The sequence below is a fragment of the Squalius cephalus genome (assembly GCF_949319135.1).
Source record: "Squalius cephalus genome assembly, chromosome: 13".
Taxonomy (NCBI): Eukaryota; Metazoa; Chordata; class Actinopteri; order Cypriniformes; family Leuciscidae; genus Squalius; species Squalius cephalus.
The window spans coordinates 33,501,304-33,525,223 of NC_137134.1; the positions used below are offsets into that span (position 1 = coordinate 33,501,304).

The 23,920-nt window shown below is 35.7% G+C and overlaps 1 protein-coding gene across 1 annotated transcript in view; it reads left to right on the forward strand.

Moving 5' to 3' along the window:
- LOC307169989 (uncharacterized protein) overlaps positions 1 to 23,920 on the forward strand; it is a 49,929-nt gene that overhangs the window by 23,481 nt on the left and 2,528 nt on the right. Inside the window, exons 6-11 of the mRNA XM_079890913.1 lie at positions 1,356 to 1,691; positions 3,551 to 3,610; positions 10,965 to 11,300; positions 13,160 to 13,219; positions 20,574 to 20,909; positions 22,769 to 22,828. Of these exons, the coding sequence (XP_079747039.1) occupies positions 1,356 to 1,691; positions 3,551 to 3,610; positions 10,965 to 11,300; positions 13,160 to 13,219; positions 20,574 to 20,909; positions 22,769 to 22,828 (1,188 nt within the window). The remainder of the gene's footprint in view (positions 1 to 1,355; positions 1,692 to 3,550; positions 3,611 to 10,964; positions 11,301 to 13,159; positions 13,220 to 20,573; positions 20,910 to 22,768; positions 22,829 to 23,920) is intronic.

Sequence of the window (23,920 nt, forward strand, 5' to 3'; positions counted from 1 at the left end):
GTTCTTAATTTTGCACTGTTTTACTTGTACGCAGCAATGCTGCAAATGCTTTGCTAATATAAATCTAAAAATGTCTTGCCAATAAACCATATTAAGATGAAACTGAATAGCATCTACTGAATAGATTTCAGTTCGGATCAGTTTATTTATATAAAGCACATTTAAAAACGGACCAAAGTGCTGGACACATAGAAAACTGACATCTATGAATTATATATAGGCATCATGGCTTTATGCCCAGGGCAGAGGATCTACAGAGGCATACACTCAGACAGGTCTAAATTAAAAAATTAAATAAATCTTTCTTCTTTAAACAAATTGTGCACACACAGCATAGAGCGCCATCTTCTGTCCGAAATAAAAGTCCAACCACCCTGAATCACCCTAAAGTCAAAATGTTGTCATATATTACTCACCCTGGTGTTCTTCTAATGCTGTGTGCACTTCTTTCTTATGGACCACAAAAGAGAGATTTTATTGAAAAAAATATCCCGCTCGCACTCGTCCATGCTGGCAGTGAATAGTGATCAGTATCAAGCTTTTTGTTATCACAGGATGATCTCATGCGACACATGCTGTATATCACAAGTGTTCTGGGGGAATGATAGGGTATAATTTGCTCAAATAATGACCATTATAGCATTTAAACAGTTTATTTGCACACAGACAGTGTAAAGAATGGTCATATCACACAAACGTTCATTGAGGGAAAAGAGTGAAACAGTGACAGAGCAATTTTTCACATTCATGTCCTCCATATGAACTCCATAAAGAAAATTCACAAAGAGTTGTAAACCAGTTCCTAGAAGAACCACAACATTGTTGAGAATCATCCGCTGATCCTTTTTTTGTGCACAATGTGTTACTAAAATCCTTCATATTATCTGATGTATGTTATCATTAATTTTTTTTCTTTGTTTCATTATGTATTTGTATGTAATTCCATGACAATGGTCTTATGTTATTGAGCATAAAAAAAGAAAATGATACACATACATACACAACACAACATTTGAGACAGGGTTTGGAGAGAGGGCGTGTGTTTGGAGAAAGGGGGCGTGGCCTAATTCAGTCTGGAGGAAGTTAGCAAATAGTTCACACTTGTTCTCTACACATCTTCACTGCAGACGCTCACAAGTTCTCAGACTTGACTGATACTATATCAGACACTGAACTATTGAAGAAAATGTTTCACACATTTGCTTTTTGCTGTTGCTGTCTGTTTGGTAAGTTTATGTTGTTTTAACAGTTGTGTGTTATTTGTGTGGAGCTCTAATGAACTTCAGTTGCATCATTAATAAATGAAGATTATTAACTTGTGCGCCTGATAAACTGTTCCTATGTGTGTTCTTCAGGAGTGTTTGCTGATTCAGATGCAGTGAAGATCGTTTCAGTGATGGAGGGAGATTCAGTCACTCTAGAATCTGGTGTTACTGAAATACAGAAACAAGATCTGATAACATGGTGGTTTGGACATCAAAAGACTCAATTAGCTTTAATCGATAAATACAGAGAAAAGTTCTCCACATCTGATGATCTTGATGGGAGATTCAGAGGCAGACTGAAGCTGGATCATCAGACTGGATCTCTGACCATCATGAAAACCAGAAACACAGACTCTGGAGAATATGAAGTGACCATCAGCAGCAGCAGAGAGACCACATACAGATTCACTGTTACTGTCGTCTACGGTGAGTAGAGAATTACAGCTCACACTGTTATATATTAGGCATTTTTTGTCATTATTATCCCTAATACTGTACATTTATTTATTATTATTAAAAATATATTATATTATATTATATTAATCCAAAGACATTGAAAACCGACCATGAGAAAAGCCTCTAACTTCTGTAGTGTCATGAATAATTTGTCCCTGTCATATGAATATGTGAATATGTCATGCAAGCAATGTCCAGATGCAGATATGAAACATCTCCACGCAAAAGCTTTTTATTTTTGCATTCTGAGAGTACGTTTACATGACAATGATGTACTAAAGACGGAAAAGTTTTTGCAACAAAAACTGGTTCTCTACTGCCTCCACGTTAGTATTTTTCACGCTGCACTTAACCCAGGTTAGATATTACAGTCAGCAATATATGGGTGCATGTAATCATATCATGTGCGGTGTACATATGGATAACATATGGGTGACAATTAAACCCAATCCACCCAGTGTGATAAAACAAAATGTATGTGAAAGGAATGTTTAGTTGACAATCTTCACCCGATCTGCTGAGAGTGAGACCATCACAACTTTAAGAAAGCAGCTGAAGACAAATGCCTTCACTGGAGACTCAGTGGCTGTTCTCGTGTGTCTATTCCCCTTGTTGAGCTCAGGATCTTTCAGCCTCTTTGAGAAATGAGCTGATGTTCAATGTATATTATGAGAAAATTAAAGTGGTTTTGACATTGAATGCATGCAAATCTAAGTCAGAGACTCCAAAACAAAATTATGAACCTTTAAAATAGCATAATAGGGCACTTTAAGCAACACAATCTGCAGAATGGCAGCACATTTAATTACATGATATTTTTAATGTATTTTTACAGTATTGTATTCTAGAGCTCAAACTGCAGAAGGCCTCATTTTCAGATATGGAGATATGAATGTAGTTTCATCTGTTGGTGAGAGAGTGTGTGCATGAGAATGTGTTTTACCACTGGACGTTTGTGGTTAATGTGCTTTTGTGTTTGCATGTGTTGAGTCATGAATAGCGTGAGTGTGTGTTTCTGTGAATCGTGTGGGGTTGAAGTGACTTCCACAATTTAACTTCATCTTGAAACAGTTTTACTTTGAAAAAGTACAGAATCAGTGAATGCTAATGTTTGACAAATAAAACTTACTGTATGTGAGATGTTAATATATTACTATGTGTGTGTGAAATAAAAGATTGATGTTCAGCTGCATATGCATCTCTATATATTTCCATGATTTGCATATTAATGCTGTGAGCTTGCAGATAAGCAAGTTTCAGTAGAAGTTATTTCCAGCTCTATTCTTATTATCACACATAGTTCCATGTATCTTTTTTTGTAAAGAACATTTCTTGTTGATTTGTCAATGTCAAGGAAAAAAAAAGTGAATAATGCTTCACATTAAAGCATTGTAAATGTAATTGTACTGTCATCCAAATTTATGGATTTTCTAACTATAAGTATTTAAAAAAAATCTATGTAATGCCTTTTTAAAAACAACAACAACAACAACAAAACAGTGATGCTTTTCCAGTAGCAAACTTCTTTCATCCCCTATAGTGTAAGATGACTGTACCAGTGATGAATAGTGTAGCACGATAGTCTTCGTGTCATGTGACTGATCGCTCTATATTAAAATTTCTCCCATTTTTAAATATCATCAATGGAAAAAGATTTTTTGCCTGCAAAATGGTTTAAATACAACGAAGCATGTGAGCATGAGGAGCCTCATTGTCACACATGTGCAGGTACACCAGCACTGATGATATATGTGTGTATTTACTGACCTGATCTCTGTCTTCAGTTGTAGATCAGACTGATGCATTCACTTCTTTCTTTATCATTACAGAATTGGTCGATAAGTCTACTTCACAACCAGACTCAACTCAACTCGGCCACACATCTGCAGGTACCACAGCGCTGATGATATTATTCACATTCATTCACTAATATGTTGATTTTATCAAGACTTATAACTTAAGATGCCAAACATGATGAATGAGCTTCTGTCATCTCATGTTTTTAAAACTGTTTTTAATTTTTATTTCTTGTGTGAAGCAGAACATTTGATATTTTTAAATTCATGAAAGACTAAAGTCAACTTGTAAAAAAATCATTAAATTCATTAGCTATGTCTCCCTTTTCTTTCCTAGACTCAGTTAAATTCCAATTGACTCTTTATTTTTTGCACCAGCCATTACTTTTATTTATTTCCATGCTGACTGAATATTTCCCTTAATAAACTTCTCCTCCACTGATTCCTTATATTTCATTTTTGCCCTCCTAATTTCTCGTTTTACTTCCTTATTAACCTGCCTCTTTTCCAAATTCCTTGGTAAACAACCCGTTTCTTCTCATTTAAAACATGTTTCAATGATTTTGTCACCCAAGGCTTATTATTATAGTAGATCCTTAAATTTTTCCTAGGTATCACAGACTCTTCACAGAAGTGAATATAAGAACTCACAACATTCGCTAGGTCATCATTGTCTACACAAGAAGTTTTAAAAATATCCCATTCGGTGCGATCAAAACAGTCTTGTAACTGTAAGATATTATCATCAGTCCATCTTTGAAATGACCTAATGACTGGCCTTGTTCTCTGCAACACTGGTTTATAACATGGTTGCAAAGAGACTGCATTATGGTCTGCACAACCAATTGGGGGTCTGGAAAAGGATCTATATGCGTCCGGTATTGACCCATAACATAAATCAAGTGTTTTTTGATGACGTTTAGGACAGTCAAGATATATTGCGGGAAATTTAAAACTCCCTCCAAAGAACATTTGATAAAATCCCCAATAATAAAATGGGGAGCATCCGGTGAACGCAACTGATACCTGACTGATGATATCCGTTGACTTCTGAATATCGGACTTCGGGTGGATATATACCACTGAAACAAAAAGTTCCTGAAATACTCTTGGCAAATAAAAAGGCCGGATAGATACAGTCAATAGTTCTATATCAGCAGTAAACATTTCCTCACGTACAATCACTGTCTTTGCCCATCGATTGTTCACGTACAAACAGACACCTCCTCCTTGAGACTTCCCTGTGACTGAAGGGTCACGGTCCAGCCGTAGAGGTGTCCCAAACCCGTCCAAAGACAGTTCGGTGTCACAATCCTTCCTGTTTAACCAGGTCTATGTCAATGCAATCATACAAGCATCTCTGTACTCCCGTAAACAGTGCGCATTTGCTTGCAGTTCGTTTATTTTCTTTGTTAGGATTGCACATTCGCAAGAATTATACTGGGCAGTGGGATGCGCTAAAACCCCAACTTTTTTAGCAGAACTTGCTCACCACCTTCTGTGTGAAATCTGTTCTGGTTTAAGTTTGGCATGAAACTCTCATGTTTTCCAGCTCGTCTGCCTGTTCCTGTCATCATTCTCATTTCATCATCAGTAACTCATCATTTCATCATCAGTAACTCTCCACACTGTTCTTCATCATCATCATGTTCATTGGTGTGTTCATCAGTGGTGAATGTGAGTCATGTGACTCTCTCCTGGTACGCAGGAATCAGTGTATTGTCCAGCATCAGTGCGTCTGATCTCAGCATCAGTCTCTCTCTACCTCTGGAGGTGGAATATCAGGATAAAAACACCTACAGCTGTGTGCTGAACAATCCCATCAGCAACCAGACCACACATCTGGACATCAACACACTCTGTCACACATGTGCAGGTACGGCAGCGCTGCTGATATTATTCACATAATGCCAGACATGATGAATGAGCTTCTGTCATCTCATGTTTTTAAAACTGTTTTTCATTTTTATTTATTGTGTAGAGCAGAAAATTAGATATTTTTAAATTCATGAAAGACTAAAACTTGTTGAAAATCCTAATTTAATTTATCATTTGTTTCATATTACTCCAGACGTCCACGCCCCCTGTTGTGATTCAGTTGAAGCTGTGCTGCGATTGGTCGTCACTGCGCTGATGGGCGTGGCTTCTGCGGCCGCTGCTGTTCTTCTGGTCAATGACGTCAGAGCTTCAAGAGGTAAAATGAAGAAAACAGAAGAAATATAAAAAAAATTGTGCCATATATTGTATTTTTAATGGTAAAGATGAAAATATGTGTGGTCTAATTGTTTAGTGATGGTAAAACAAAGCTTTGCTTTCCTATTCTCTCCATCTGAGGCTAAAACTGTGAATATACATGAATATTTCATTTTATTCTTTAATGCATCCCAATTATTTTTGTTAATTACATTGTTTTATTTTTTTCTTAATGTATGTTATGTTGCTATTTTAATTTCCTTTCATAAATGTGACCCTGGACCACAAAACCAGTCTTATGTGCAATTTTTTTTAAATTGAGATTTATACATCATCTGAAAGCTGAATACATAATCTTTCCATTGATGTATGGTTTGTTAGGATAGGACAATATTAGGCCGAGATAAAACTATTTGGAAATCTGGAATCTGAGGGTACAGAAAAATCGAAACATTGAGAAAATCGCCTTTAAAGTTGTCCATTTCTATTGGCGATAGTGCTGCATCCATTCACAAAAATAAATGTTTTATATATTTAAGGTGGGAAATTTACAAAATATCTTCATGGAACATGATCTTTACTTAATATCCTAATGATTTTTGGCATAAAAGAAAAATCGATAATTTTGACCCATACAATGTTTTGTTGGCTATTGCCACAAATATACCCGTGCAACATATATAACTGGTTTTGTGATCCAGGGTCACAAATGTGTATGCAGCAAAAATACAAATGTAAAAATATTTGTCACACCAATAAATCACTATAGAGTTTAACTGAATATTACCTACCGAACTGATATATGCTAATATGCTATGAGCTATGATCATAAATATGCTTATATTCTAACTGAAGGGGAGTCATAATAAGAATAAACCATGAATTCAGATTCAGATTGAATGACGGTTGAATGAAAACACATTTAAAGCATTAAGCAGTTTATTTTTTTATTTTATTTTTTTTCTCCATAATGATTTCACTAAAATAGTTATAAGCCATTAACCAAACCACCAACCATCAGTATGAATCACAGCAGTACAGGTTTGGTCTAAAAGCAACAAAAAAAAAAAAAAAAGGATAACGACTGCTTGACATATTTTTTCATTATTTACATAGTATAATATTAGTAACTGTATCTCTCTCACACGTGTCCCACATTGTCCTGCAAAATCACATCAACATGCAGTAACAGAGCGATAACCAGCCGCTGTTCTTCTGGTCAATGATGATCAATAACAGCAGATAACACTGAATTTGTCCAGTTATTTTAAATCTGTTTTATTTGTCTACTGTAAGTCTATTAGTCTACTATAAGACTATCCTGGAAATATTTAGAAATCTACATTAATGATATTCATATCCATATTCATATTCAGAAATGTGTGCATTTGATGTGCTTTATGTATTTTTCTCTCTCTTTCTGGCAGTTAATGTAAATAATGTGATCATGTTATCTTGTGGCATTGAATAAAAAAACATCCATCAGATATCATACATATTGTGAGTTTTAATCTATAATAGTGATTTACATGTATTCATTTTAGATGCTTTTCTCCAAAGTGACTGTATTGTGTATGTTGGGTCCATCTGGTGGACAAAACTAGAATTTTCATCAATATTTCATTTAATTTCCATCCATTTTATATTTCTTTGCCAGTTACACAGTTTCTTATTTTACATTTTGTTGGTTTGCACATTGTAGCAATTCATAATGTAATAACTGCACATAATGTAGAATCTACACATAATGTAATAAGTATTACATTATTATTGTAATAAAATGCTCATATTGTAATAATTTTCTCAAAATGTAATAAAATCTTGAGCTCATAATGTAATAATTACTAGCTTTATGAGAAATGTATTACATTATACGATTACCAAAATATTGTCATATTGTCATAATTGTAAGGGGCGTTTTAATCATAAAAACATTGGTCTTCCCTTACAGTGTATTTTTGGACTTATTCTTAAACTACCTACGAAATGCACCAGATTTAAATATTCATGCAATCATTATTATTATCATTATTATTATTGATGTTGATATTATTATCATGGTACAATACTTACATATATATTTTTTTAATTCGACACAAAAAGTGTACACTAACAACACAGTTGTACAAAGTATAGCTTATGTTGTAAAAAATAACTCAGTTTCAATATAGCAAAAGAAAAAAAATCTTTAAAAAAAAGTCCAAAACTTAAAAAATAATGCTTATAAAATCCCTAAATAAATAACACTGGAACAGTTAAAGTAGGCACATCTATGGTTTAAGACCCATAGTAACTCAATGCGTCATGTCAAACGTTTTCCATGAGGTGGATGAGATTGAGAGCTGGTAAATCCCACGGGAGGAAATTCAACTTCCGATCATTTAACTAATGTCTCAAAAGGCGGAAGTGAAACTGTATCAGCCTTTCGCAACAAAGGCAAAAAGACTGCCTGGCAAACCTGGGACATTTTCCCTGAGGCCTCTCTCCTCTTCAGCAAACTAAGTGAATATCCTCCTGTTCTGACTGATAGTGACCTGGAGATCCTTGAGAAGTTTGTGGTCCTGCTGTATGATCGAGCACAGCTGTTAGTGTAGATGAGGCTAGACTTGACATGTTTGCCCGAAAGCAGACGCCATATAACTTGTGAACAACTAGCCAAGTGTGGCTGCAAATCAGAGTGCCGTGGAAGATGCAAATGTTTTAGATTGGGTTTCACTTTCACAGAACTGTGCAAATGCAAATGTGAATAAAAAAGTAAGTAGCCTTGCGGTGGGCCGAGAGCCGGTTTCCTGATCCTGGACCGTGATGTATATGTACACCTTCCTGGATATGTTGCCCCCAATACAACACTTGCTGACTGCCAAGCAGGGAGGCATTGGCTGCCATTTTTAACAGTCTTTATTATGACTCGGCAGCGCACAACCTCTCAATCTCAGGTTGGACACTCTAACCACAAGGCCTTTGAGCTGGTCAAAATGTGAATAGAACTTATGTTTTTTTTTCCAATCCTTACTTTTAACTCAGTCCCAACAGAGTACACTATTAAAGCAACACCCACCTTGAAAAATGAATCTTGAATTTCTGCGATTGCATGTTTCTAAAAGTGTGTCCGTTAGAGTATTTTTGCTAACATGCCTGTGTGCATCAGTGTACATACCGACATCACGGCCATCTTGGAAAATGGTTTCCATCCTGAATTTTTACTGGCCACTTCCTTTTTCTAACAGTGGCCCTTCCTCTCTCTGGACTGCACCTTGTGGTGGTGGAGAGGCTTGTGTACTCCAGTGAACCTGAGAGCTATGCCGGCGGGGATTTTATATCCCTGCCAAGTTTAACTAAGCCGGACAGGTCAAAGGAGAGGAGGCAGACAAAGCAGACATTATGACTATTTGGCCATCCTGAATTTTTGAGTGGCCAACGCTTTTTTCCAAAATAGTGGCCCTTAGAGAGTGTCTGTGCCAAATTTCATGCTTGCATACCAAAGTGAACGATGTTTTTTACTAATCTGCTGCACTATTATTCATAAAGTGAGTTCCAAACAGCTTTTACTGCACTAGAGCGCCATCTAGCGTTCATTACCAGGAATTAGCCTTCCCAAGATTGACTTCACCATCCAATAATACACTCGATTTATGCATTTCGATAAACAGCCGTTATGAGTGAATCAGATCTGTTTAATGGCGTTTATTATTACACGCACATAAAAATATATTTTTGGCTCAGATTTGTAAATCACTGATGCTTACCAACAATTTCCAATGGCTCATTACTCGAAAATGTTCAATAGGGTGTAGACCTACGATGTGTACAAAAATATTAATTTCTTAAATTTCCCCACTTTATTCTCTACTGGTGTCTATTTTGTATTTTTGTCAGTTAAAGTTCTTTATGTCTTTATGGTTCTTAATTTTGCACTGTTTTACTTGTACGCAGCAATGCTGCAAATGCTTTGCTAATATAAATCTAAAAATGTCTTGCCAATAAACCATATTAAGATGAAACTGAATAGCATCTACTGAATAGATTTCAGTTCGGATCAGTTTATTTATATAAAGCACATTTAAAAACGGACCAAAGTGCTGGACACATAGAAAACTGACATCTATGAATTATATATAGGCATCATGGCTTTATGCCCAGGGCAGAGGATCTACAGAGGCATACACTCAGACAGGTCTAAATTAAAAAATTAAATAAATCTTTCTTCTTTAAACAAATTGTGCACACACAGCATAGAGCGCCATCTTCTGTCCGAAATAAAAGTCCAACCACCCTGAATCACCCTAAAGTCAAAATGTTGTCATATATTACTCACCCTGGTGTTCTTCTAATGCTGTGTGCACTTCTTTCTTATGGACCACAAAAGAGAGATTTTATTGAAAAAAATATCCCGCTCGCACTCGTCCATGCTGGCAGTGAATAGTGATCAGTATCAAGCTTTTTGTTATCACAGGATGATCTCATGCGACACATGCTGTATATCACAAGTGTTCTGGGGGAATGATAGGGTATAATTTGCTCAAATAATGACCATTATAGCATTTAAACAGTTTATTTGCACACAGACAGTGTAAAGAATGGTCATATCACACAAACGTTCATTGAGGGAAAAGAGTGAAACAGTGACAGAGCAATTTTTCACATTCATGTCCTCCATATGAACTCCATAAAGAAAATTCACAAAGAGTTGTAAACCAGTTCCTAGAAGAACCACAACATTGTTGAGAATCATCCGCTGATCCTTTTTTTGTGCACAATGTGTTACTAAAATCCTTCATATTATCTGATGTATGTTATCATTAATTTTTTTTCTTTGTTTCATTATGTATTTGTATGTAATTCCATGACAATGGTCTTATGTTATTGAGCATAAAAAAAGAAAATGATACACATACATACACAACACAACATTTGAGACAGGGTTTGGAGAGAGGGCGTGTGTTTGGAGAAAGGGGGCGTGGCCTAATTCAGTCTGGAGGAAGTTAGCAAATAGTTCACACTTGTTCTCTACACATCTTCACTGCAGACGCTCACAAGTTCTCAGACTTGACTGATACTATATCAGACACTGAACTATTGAAGAAAATGTTTCACACATTTGCTTTTTGCTGTTGCTGTCTGTTTGGTAAGTTTATGTTGTTTTAACAGTTGTGTGTTATTTGTGTGGAGCTCTAATGAACTTCAGTTGCATCATTAATAAATGAAGATTATTAACTTGTGCGCCTGATAAACTGTTCCTATGTGTGTTCTTCAGGAGTGTTTGCTGATTCAGATGCAGTGAAGATCGTTTCAGTGATGGAGGGAGATTCAGTCACTCTAGAATCTGGTGTTACTGAAATACAGAAACAAGATCTGATAACATGGTGGTTTGGACATCAAAAGACTCAATTAGCTTTAATCGATAAATACAGAGAAAAGTTCTCCACATCTGATGATCTTGATGGGAGATTCAGAGGCAGACTGAAGCTGGATCATCAGACTGGATCTCTGACCATCATGAAAACCAGAAACACAGACTCTGGAGAATATGAAGTGACCATCAGCAGCAGCAGAGAGACCACATACAGATTCACTGTTACTGTCGTCTACGGTGAGTAGAGAATTACAGCTCACACTGTTATATATTAGGCATTTTTTGTCATTATTATCCCTAATACTGTACATTTATTTATTATTATTAAAAATATATTATATTATATTATATTAATCCAAAGACATTGAAAACCGACCATGAGAAAAGCCTCTAACTTCTGTAGTGTCATGAATAATTTGTCCCTGTCATATGAATATGTGAATATGTCATGCAAGCAATGTCCAGATGCAGATATGAAACATCTCCACGCAAAAGCTTTTTATTTTTGCATTCTGAGAGTACGTTTACATGACAATGATGTACTAAAGACGGAAAAGTTTTTGCAACAAAAACTGGTTCTCTACTGCCTCCACGTTAGTATTTTTCACGCTGCACTTAACCCAGGTTAGATATTACAGTCAGCAATATATGGGTGCATGTAATCATATCATGTGCGGTGTACATATGGATAACATATGGGTGACAATTAAACCCAATCCACCCAGTGTGATAAAACAAAATGTATGTGAAAGGAATGTTTAGTTGACAATCTTCACCCGATCTGCTGAGAGTGAGACCATCACAACTTTAAGAAAGCAGCTGAAGACAAATGCCTTCACTGGAGACTCAGTGGCTGTTCTCGTGTGTCTATTCCCCTTGTTGAGCTCAGGATCTTTCAGCCTCTTTGAGAAATGAGCTGATGTTCAATGTATATTATGAGAAAATTAAAGTGGTTTTGACATTGAATGCATGCAAATCTAAGTCAGAGACTCCAAAACAAAATTATGAACCTTTAAAATAGCATAATAGGGCACTTTAAGCAACACAATCTGCAGAATGGCAGCACATTTAATTACATGATATTTTTAATGTATTTTTACAGTATTGTATTCTAGAGCTCAAACTGCAGAAGGCCTCATTTTCAGATATGGAGATATGAATGTAGTTTCATCTGTTGGTGAGAGAGTGTGTGCATGAGAATGTGTTTTACCACTGGACGTTTGTGGTTAATGTGCTTTTGTGTTTGCATGTGTTGAGTCATGAATAGCGTGAGTGTGTGTTTCTGTGAATCGTGTGGGGTTGAAGTGACTTCCACAATTTAACTTCATCTTGAAACAGTTTTACTTTGAAAAAGTACAGAATCAGTGAATGCTAATGTTTGACAAATAAAACTTACTGTATGTGAGATGTTAATATATTACTATGTGTGTGTGAAATAAAAGATTGATGTTCAGCTGCATATGCATCTCTATATATTTCCATGATTTGCATATTAATGCTGTGAGCTTGCAGATAAGCAAGTTTCAGTAGAAGTTATTTCCAGCTCTATTCTTATTATCACACATAGTTCCATGTATCTTTTTTTGTAAAGAACATTTCTTGTTGATTTGTCAATGTCAAGGAAAAAAAAAGTGAATAATGCTTCACATTAAAGCATTGTAAATGTAATTGTACTGTCATCCAAATTTATGGATTTTCTAACTATAAGTATTTAAAAAAAATCTATGTAATGCCTTTTTAAAAACAACAACAACAACAACAAAACAGTGATGCTTTTCCAGTAGCAAACTTCTTTCATCCCCTATAGTGTAAGATGACTGTACCAGTGATGAATAGTGTAGCACGATAGTCTTCGTGTCATGTGACTGATCGCTCTATATTAAAATTTCTCCCATTTTTAAATATCATCAATGGAAAAAGATTTTTTGCCTGCAAAATGGTTTAAATACAACGAAGCATGTGAGCATGAGGAGCCTCATTGTCACACATGTGCAGGTACACCAGCACTGATGATATATGTGTGTATTTACTGACCTGATCTCTGTCTTCAGTTGTAGATCAGACTGATGCATTCACTTCTTTCTTTATCATTACAGAATTGGTCGATAAGTCTACTTCACAACCAGACTCAACTCAACTCGGCCACACATCTGCAGGTACCACAGCGCTGATGATATTATTCACATTCATTCACTAATATGTTGATTTTATCAAGACTTATAACTTAAGATGCCAAACATGATGAATGAGCTTCTGTCATCTCATGTTTTTAAAACTGTTTTTAATTTTTATTTCTTGTGTGAAGCAGAACATTTGATATTTTTAAATTCATGAAAGACTAAAGTCAACTTGTAAAAAAATCATTAAATTCATTAGCTATGTCTCCCTTTTCTTTCCTAGACTCAGTTAAATTCCAATTGACTCTTTATTTTTTGCACCAGCCATTACTTTTATTTATTTCCATGCTGACTGAATATTTCCCTTAATAAACTTCTCCTCCACTGATTCCTTATATTTCATTTTTGCCCTCCTAATTTCTCGTTTTACTTCCTTATTAACCTGCCTCTTTTCCAAATTCCTTGGTAAACAACCCGTTTCTTCTCATTTAAAACATGTTTCAATGATTTTGTCACCCAAGGCTTATTATTATAGTAGATCCTTAAATTTTTCCTAGGTATCACAGACTCTTCACAGAAGTGAATATAAGAACTCACAACATTCGCTAGGTCATCATTGTCTACACAAGAAGTTTTAAAAATATCCCATTCGGTGCGATCAAAACAGTCTTGTAACTGTAAGATATTATCATCAGTCCATCTTTGAAATGACCTAATGACTGGCCTTGTTCTCTGCAACACTGGTTTATAACATGGTTGCAAAGAGACTGCATTATGGTCTGCACAACCAATTGGGGGTCTGGAAAAGGATCTATATGCGTCCGGTATTGACCCATAACATAAATCAAGTGTTTTTTGATGACGTTTAGGACAGTCAAGATATATTGCGGGAAATTTAAAACTCCCTCCAAAGAACATTTGATAAAATCCCCAATAATAAAATGGGGAGCATCCGGTGAACGCAACTGATACCTGACTGATGATATCCGTTGACTTCTGAATATCGGACTTCGGGTGGATATATACCACTGAAACAAAAAGTTCCTGAAATACTCTTGGCAAATAAAAAGGCCGGATAGATACAGTCAATAGTTCTATATCAGCAGTAAACATTTCCTCACGTACAATCACTGTCTTTGCCCATCGATTGTTCACGTACAAACAGACACCTCCTCCTTGAGACTTCCCTGTGACTGAAGGGTCACGGTCCAGCCGTAGAGGTGTCCCAAACCCGTCCAAAGACAGTTCGGTGTCACAATCCTTCCTGTTTAACCAGGTCTATGTCAATGCAATCATACAAGCATCTCTGTACTCCCGTAAACAGTGCGCATTTGCTTGCAGTTCGTTTATTTTCTTTGTTAGGATTGCACATTCGCAAGAATTATACTGGGCAGTGGGATGCGCTAAAACCCCAACTTTTTTAGCAGAACTTGCTCACCACCTTCTGTGTGAAATCTGTTCTGGTTTAAGTTTGGCATGAAACTCTCATGTTTTCCAGCTCGTCTGCCTGTTCCTGTCATCATTCTCATTTCATCATCAGTAACTCATCATTTCATCATCAGTAACTCTCCACACTGTTCTTCATCATCATCATGTTCATTGGTGTGTTCATCAGTGGTGAATGTGAGTCATGTGACTCTCTCCTGGTACGCAGGAATCAGTGTATTGTCCAGCATCAGTGCGTCTGATCTCAGCATCAGTCTCTCTCTACCTCTGGAGGTGGAATATCAGGATAAAAACACCTACAGCTGTGTGCTGAACAATCCCATCAGCAACCAGACCACACATCTGGACATCAACACACTCTGTCACACATGTGCAGGTACGGCAGCGCTGCTGATATTATTCACATAATGCCAGACATGATGAATGAGCTTCTGTCATCTCATGTTTTTAAAACTGTTTTTCATTTTTATTTATTGTGTAGAGCAGAAAATTAGATATTTTTAAATTCATGAAAGACTAAAACTTGTTGAAAATCCTAATTTAATTTATCATTTGTTTCATATTACTCCAGACGTCCACGCCCCCTGTTGTGATTCAGTTGAAGCTGTGCTGCGATTGGTCGTCACTGCGCTGATGGGCGTGGCTTCTGCGGCCGCTGCTGTTCTTCTGGTCAATGACGTCAGAGCTTCAAGAGGTAAAATGAAGAAAACAGAAGAAATATAAAAAAAATTGTGCCATATATTGTATTTTTAATGGTAAAGATGAAAATATGTGTGGTCTAATTGTTTAGTGATGGTAAAACAAAGCTTTGCTTTCCTATTCTCTCCATCTGAGGCTAAAACTGTGAATATACATGAATATTTCATTTTATTCTTTAATGCATCCCAATTATTTTTGTTAATTACATTGTTTTATTTTTTTCTTAATGTATGTTATGTTGCTATTTTAATTTCCTTTCATAAATGTGACCCTGGACCACAAAACCAGTCTTATGTGCAATTTTTTTTAAATTGAGATTTATACATCATCTGAAAGCTGAATACATAATCTTTCCATTGATGTATGGTTTGTTAGGATAGGACAATATTAGGCCGAGATAAAACTATTTGGAAATCTGGAATCTGAGGGTACAGAAAAATCGAAACATTGAGAAAATCGCCTTTAAAGTTGTCCATTTCTATTGGCGATAGTGCTGCATCCATTCACAAAAATAAATGTTTTATATATTTAAGGTGGGAAATTTACAAAATATCTTCATGGAACATGATCTTTACTTAATATCCTAATGATTTTTGGCATAAAAGAAAAATCGATAATTTTGACCCATACAATGTTTTGTTGGCTATTGCCACAAATATACCCGTGCAACATATATAACTGGTTTTGTGATCCAGGGTCACAAATGTGTATGCAGCAAAAATACAAATGTAAAAATATTTGTCACACCAATAAATCACTATAGAGTTTAACTGAATATTACCTACCGAACTGATATATGCTAATATGCTATGAGCTATGATCATAAATATGCTTATATTCTAACTGAAGGGGAGTCATAATAAGAATAAACCATGAATTCAGATTCAGATTGAATGACGGTTGAATGAAAACACATTTAAAGCATTAAGCAGTTTATTTTTTTATTTTATTTTTTTTCTCCATAATGATTTCACTAAAATAGTTATAAGCCATTAACCAAACCACCAACCATCAGTATGAATCACAGCAGTACAGGTTTGGTCTAAAAGCAACAAAAAAAAAAAAAAAAGGATAACGACTGCTTGACATATTTTTTCATTATTTACATAGTATAATATTAGTAACTGTATCTCTCTCACACGTGTCCCACATTGTCCTGCAAAATCACATCAACATGCAGTAACAGAGCGATAACCAGCCGCTGTTCTTCTGGTCAATGATGATCAATAACAGCAGATAACACTGAATTTGTCCAGTTATTTTAAATCTGTTTTATTTGTCTACTGTAAGTCTATTAGTCTACTATAAGACTATCCTGGAAATATTTAGAAATCTACATTAATGATATTCATATCCATATTCATATTCAGAAATGTGTGCATTTGATGTGCTTTATGTATTTTTCTCTCTCTTTCTGGCAGTTAATGTAAATAATGTGATCATGTTATCTTGTGGCATTGAATAAAAAAACATCCATCAGATATCATACATATTGTGAGTTTTAATCTATAATAGTGATTTACATGTATTCATTTTAGATGCTTTTCTCCAAAGTGACTGTATTGTGTATGTTGGGTCCATCTGGTGGACAAAACTAGAATTTTCATCAATATTTCATTTAATTTCCATCCATTTTATATTTCTTTGCCAGTTACACAGTTTCTTATTTTACATTTTGTTGGTTTGCACATTGTAGCAATTCATAATGTAATAACTGCACATAATGTAGAATCTACACATAATGTAATAAGTATTACATTATTATTGTAATAAAATGCTCATATTGTAATAATTTTCTCAAAATGTAATAAAATCTTGAGCTCATAATGTAATAATTACTAGCTTTATGAGAAATGTATTACATTATACGATTACCAAAATATTGTCATATTGTCATAATTGTAAGGGGCGTTTTAATCATAAAAACATTGGTCTTCCCTTACAGTGTATTTTTGGACTTATTCTTAAACTACCTACGAAATGCACCAGATTTAAATATTCATGCAATCATTATTATTATCATTATTATTATTGATGTTGATATTATTATCATGGTACAATACTTACATATATATTTTTTTAATTCGACACAAAAAGTGTACACTAACAACACAGTTGTACAAAGTATAGCTTATGTTGTAAAAAATAACTCAGTTTCAATATAGCAAAAGAAAAAAAATCTTTAAAAAAAAGTCCAAAACTTAAAAAATAATGCTTATAAAATCCCTAAATAAATAACACTGGAACAGTTAAAGTAGGCACATCTATGGTTTAAGACCCATAGTAACTCAATGCGTCATGTCAAACGTTTTCCATGAGGTGGATGAGATTGAGAGCTGGTAAATCCCACGGGAGGAAATTCAACTTCCGATCATTTAACTAATGTCTCAAAAGGCGGAAGTGAAACTGTATCAGCCTTTCGCAACAAAGGCAAAAAGACTGCCTGGCAAACCTGGGACATTTTCCCTGAGGCCTCTCTCCTCTTCAGCAAACTAAGTGAATATCCTCCTGTTCTGACTGATAGTGACCTGGAGATCCTTGAGAAGTTTGTGGTCCTGCTGTATGATCGAGCACAGCTGTTAGTGTAGATGAGGCTAGACTTGACATGTTTGCCCGAAAGCAGACGCCATATAACTTGTGAACAACTAGCCAAGTGTGGCTGCAAATCAGAGTGCCGTGGAAGATGCAAATGTTTTAGATTGGGTTTCACTTTCACAGAACTGTGCAAATGCAAATGTGAATAAAAAAGTAAGTAGCCTTGCGGTGGGCCGAGAGCCGGTTTCCTGATCCTGGACCGTGATGTATATGTACACCTTCCTGGATATGTTGCCCCCAATACAACACTTGCTGACTGCCAAGCAGGGAGGCATTGGCTGCCATTTTTAACAGTCTTTATTATGACTCGGCAGCGCACAACCTCTCAATCTCAGGTTGGACACTCTAACCACAAGGCCTTTGAGCTGGTCAAAATGTGAATAGAACTTATGTTTTTTTTTCCAATCCTTACTTTTAACTCAGTCCCAACAGAGTACACTATTAAAGCAACACCCACCTTGAAAAATGAATCTTGAATTTCTGCGATTGCATGTTTCTAAAAGTGTGTCCGTTAGAGTATTTTTGCTAACATGCCTGTGTGCATCAGTGTACATACCGACATCACGGCCATCTTGGAAAATGGTTTCCATCCTGAATTTTTACTGGCCACTTCCTTTTTCTAACAGTGGCCCTTCCTCTCTCTGGACTGCACCTTGTGGTGGTGGAGAGGCTTGTGTACTCCAGTGAACCTGAGAGCTATGCCGGCGGGGATTTTATATCCCTGCCAAGTTTAACTAAGCCGGACAGGTCAAAGGAGAGGAGGCAGACAAAGCAGACATTATGACTATTTGGCCATCCTGAATTTTTGAGTGGCCAACGCTTTTTTCCAAAATAGTGGCCCTTAGAGAGTGTCTGTGCCAAATTTCATGCTTGCATACCAAAGTGAACGATGTTTTTTACTAATCTGCTGCACTATTATTCATAAAGTGAGTTCCAAACAGCTTTTACTGCACTAGAGCGCCATCTAGCGTTCATTACCAGGAATTAGCCTTCCCAAGATTGACTTCACCATCCAATAATACACTCGATTTATGCATTTCGATAAACAGCCGTTATGAGTGAATCAGATCTGTTTAATGGCGTTTATTATTACACGCACATAAAAATATATTTTTGGCTCAGATTTGTAAATCACTGATGCTTACCAACAATTTCCAATGGCTCATTACTCGAAAATGTTCAATAGGGTGTAGACCTACGATGTGTACAAAAATATTAATTTCTTAAATTTCCCCACTTTATTCTCTACTGGTGTCTATTTTGTATTTTTGTCAGTTAAAGTTCTTTATGTCTTTATGGTTCTTAATTTTGCACTGTTTTACTTGTACGCAGCAATGCTGCAAATGCTTTGCTAATATAAATCTAAAAATGTCTTGCCAATAAACCATATTAAGATGAAACTGAATAGCATCTACTGAATAGATTTCAGTTCGGATCAGTTTATTTATATAAAGCACATTTAAAAACGGACCAAAGTGCTGGACACATAGAAAACTGACATCTATGAATTATATATAGGCATCATGGCTTTATGCCCAGGGCAGAGGATCTACAGAGGCATACACTCAGACAGGTCTAAATTAAAAAATTAAATAAATCTTTCTTCTTTAAACAAATTGTGCACACACAGCATAGAGCGCCATCTTCTGTCCGAAATAAAAGTCCAACCACCCTGAATCACCCTAAAGTCAAAATGTTGTCATATATTACTCACCCTGGTGTTCTTCTAATGCTGTGTGCACTTCTTTCTTATGGACCACAAAAGAGAGATTTTATTGAAAAAAATATCCCGCTCGCACTCGTCCATGCTGGCAGTGAATAGTGATCAGTATCAAGCTTTTTGTTATCACAGGATGATCTCATGCGACACATGCTGTATATCACAAGTGTTCTGGGGGAATGATAGGGTATAATTTGCTCAAATAATGACCATTATAGCATTTAAACAGTTTATTTGCACACAGACAGTGTAAAGAATGGTCATATCACACAAACGTTCATTGAGGGAAAAGAGTGAAACAGTGACAGAGCAATTTTTCACATTCATGTCCTCCATATGAACTCCATAAAGAAAATTCACAAAGAGTTGTAAACCAGTTCCTAGAAGAACCACAACATTGTTGAGAATCATCCGCTGATCCTTTTTTTGTGCACAATGTGTTACTAAAATCCTTCATATTATCTGATGTATGTTATCATTAATTTTTTTTCTTTGTTTCATTATGTATTTGTATGTAATTCCATGACAATGGTCTTATGTTATTGAGCATAAAAAAAGAAAATGATACACATACATACACAACACAACATTTGAGACAGGGTTTGGAGAGAGGGCGTGTGTTTGGAGAAAGGGGGCGTGGCCTAATTCAGTCTGGAGGAAGTTAGCAAATAGTTCACACTTGTTCTCTACACATCTTCACTGCAGACGCTCACAAGTTCTCAGACTTGACTGATACTATATCAGACACTGAACTATTGAAGAAAATGTTTCACACATTTGCTTTTTGCTGTTGCTGTCTGTTTGGTAAGTTTATGTTGTTTTAACAGTTGTGTGTTATTTGTGTGGAGCTCTAATGAACTTCAGTTGCATCATTAATAAATGAAGATTATTAACTTGTGCGCCTGATAAACTGTTCCTATGTGTGTTCTTCAGGAGTGTTTGCTGATTCAGATGCAGTGAAGATCGTTTCAGTGATGGAGGGAGATTCAGTCACTCTAGAATCTGGTGTTACTGAAATACAGAAACAAGATCTGATAACATGGTGGTTTGGACATCAAAAGACTCAATTAGCTTTAATCGATAAATACAGAGAAAAGTTCTCCACATCTGATGATCTTGATGGGAGATTCAGAGGCAGACTGAAGCTGGATCATCAGACTGGATCTCTGACCATCATGAAAACCAGAAACACAGACTCTGGAGAATATGAAGTGACCATCAGCAGCAGCAGAGAGACCACATACAGATTCACTGTTACTGTCGTCTACGGTGAGTAGAGAATTACAGCTCACACTGTTATATATTAGGCATTTTTTGTCATTATTATCCCTAATACTGTACATTTATTTATTATTATTAAAAATATATTATATTATATTATATTAATCCAAAGACATTGAAAACCGACCATGAGAAAAGCCTCTAACTTCTGTAGTGTCATGAATAATTTGTCCCTGTCATATGAATATGTGAATATGTCATGCAAGCAATGTCCAGATGCAGATATGAAACATCTCCACGCAAAAGCTTTTTATTTTTGCATTCTGAGAGTACGTTTACATGACAATGATGTACTAAAGACGGAAAAGTTTTTGCAACAAAAACTGGTTCTCTACTGCCTCCACGTTAGTATTTTTCACGCTGCACTTAACCCAGGTTAGATATTACAGTCAGCAATATATGGGTGCATGTAATCATATCATGTGCGGTGTACATATGGATAACATATGGGTGACAATTAAACCCAATCCACCCAGTGTGATAAAACAAAATGTATGTGAAAGGAATGTTTAGTTGACAATCTTCACCCGATCTGCTGAGAGTGAGACCATCACAACTTTAAGAAAGCAGCTGAAGACAAATGCCTTCACTGGAGACTCAGTGGCTGTTCTCGTGTGTCTATTCCCCTTGTTGAGCTCAGGATCTTTCAGCCTCTTTGAGAAATGAGCTGATGTTCAATGTATATTATGAGAAAATTAAAGTGGTTTTGACATTGAATGCATGCAAATCTAAGTCAGAGACTCCAAAACAAAATTATGAACCTTTAAAATAGCATAATAGGGCACTTTAAGCAACACAATCTGCAGAATGGCAGCACATTTAATTACATGATATTTTTAATGTATTTTTACAGTATTGTATTCTAGAGCTCAAACTGCAGAAGGCCTCATTTTCAGATATGGAGATATGAATGTAGTTTCATCTGTTGGTGAGAGAGTGTGTGCATGAGAATGTGTTTTACCACTGGACGTTTGTGGTTAATGTGCTTTTGTGTTTGCATGTGTTGAGTCATGAATAGCGTGAGTGTGTGTTTCTGTGAATCGTGTGGGGTTGAAGTGACTTCCACAATTTAACTTCATCTTGAAACAGTTTTACTTTGAAAAAGTACAGAATCAGTGAATGCTAATGTTTGACAAATAAAACTTACTGTATGTGAGATGTTAATATATTACTATGTGTGTGTGAAATAAAAGATTGATGTTCAGCTGCATATGCATCTCTATATATTTCCATGATTTGCATATTAATGCTGTGAGCTTGCAGATAAGCAAGTTTCAGTAGAAGTTATTTCCAGCTCTATTCTTATTATCACACATAGTTCCATGTATCTTTTTTTGTAAAGAACATTTCTTGTTGATTTGTCAATGTCAAGGAAAAAAAAAGTGAATAATGCTTCACATTAAAGCATTGTAAATGTAATTGTACTGTCATCCAAATTTATGGATTTTCTAACTATAAGTATTTAAAAAAAATCTATGTAATGCCTTTTTAAAAACAACAACAACAACAACAAAACAGTGATGCTTTTCCAGTAGCAAACTTCTTTCATCCCCTATAGTGTAAGATGACTGTACCAGTGATGAATAGTGTAGCACGATAGTCTTCGTGTCATGTGACTGATCGCTCTATATTAAAATTTCTCCCATTTTTAAATATCATCAATGGAAAAAGATTTTTTGCCTGCAAAATGGTTTAAATACAACGAAGCATGTGAGCATGAGGAGCCTCATTGTCACACATGTGCAGGTACACCAGCACTGATGATATATGTGTGTATTTACTGACCTGATCTCTGTCTTCAGTTGTAGATCAGACTGATGCATTCACTTCTTTCTTTATCATTACAGAATTGGTCGATAAGTCTACTTCACAACCAGACTCAACTCAACTCGGCCACACATCTGCAGGTACCACAGCGCTGATGATATTATTCACATTCATTCACTAATATGTTGATTTTATCAAGACTTATAACTTAAGATGCCAAACATGATGAATGAGCTTCTGTCATCTCATGTTTTTAAAACTGTTTTTAATTTTTATTTCTTGTGTGAAGCAGAACATTTGATATTTTTAAATTCATGAAAGACTAAAGTCAACTTGTAAAAAAATCATTAAATTCATTAGCTATGTCTCCCTTTTCTTTCCTAGACTCAGTTAAATTCCAATTGACTCTTTATTTTTTGCACCAGCCATTACTTTTATTTATTTCCATGCTGACTGAATATTTCCCTTAATAAACTTCTCCTCCACTGATTCCTTATATTTCATTTTTGCCCTCCTAATTTCTCGTTTTACTTCCTTATTAACCTGCCTCTTTTCCAAATTCCTTGGTAAACAACCCGTTTCTTCTCATTTAAAACATGTTTCAATGATTTTGTCACCCAAGGCTTATTATTATAGTAGATCCTTAAATTTTTCCTAGGTATCACAGACTCTTCACAGAAGTGAATATAAGAACTCACAACATTCGCTAGGTCATCATTGTCTACACAAGAAGTTTTAAAAATATCCCATTCGGTGCGATCAAAACAGTCTTGTAACTGTAAGATATTATCATCAGTCCATCTTTGAAATGACCTAATGACTGGCCTTGTTCTCTGCAACACTGGTTTATAACATGGTTGCAAAGAGACTGCATTATGGTCTGCACAACCAATTGGGGGTCTGGAAAAGGATCTATATGCGTCCGGTATTGACCCATAACATAAATCAAGTGTTTTTTGATGACGTTTAGGACAGTCAAGATATATTGCGGGAAATTTAAAACTCCCTCCAAAGAACATTTGATAAAATCCCCAATAATAAAATGGGGAGCATCCGGTGAACGCAACTGATACCTGACTGATGATATCCGTTGACTTCTGAATATCGGACTTCGGGTGGATATATACCACTGAAACAAAAAGTTCCTGAAATACTCTTGGCAAATAAAAAGGCCGGATAGATACAGTCAATAGTTCTATATCAGCAGTAAACATTTCCTCACGTACAATCAC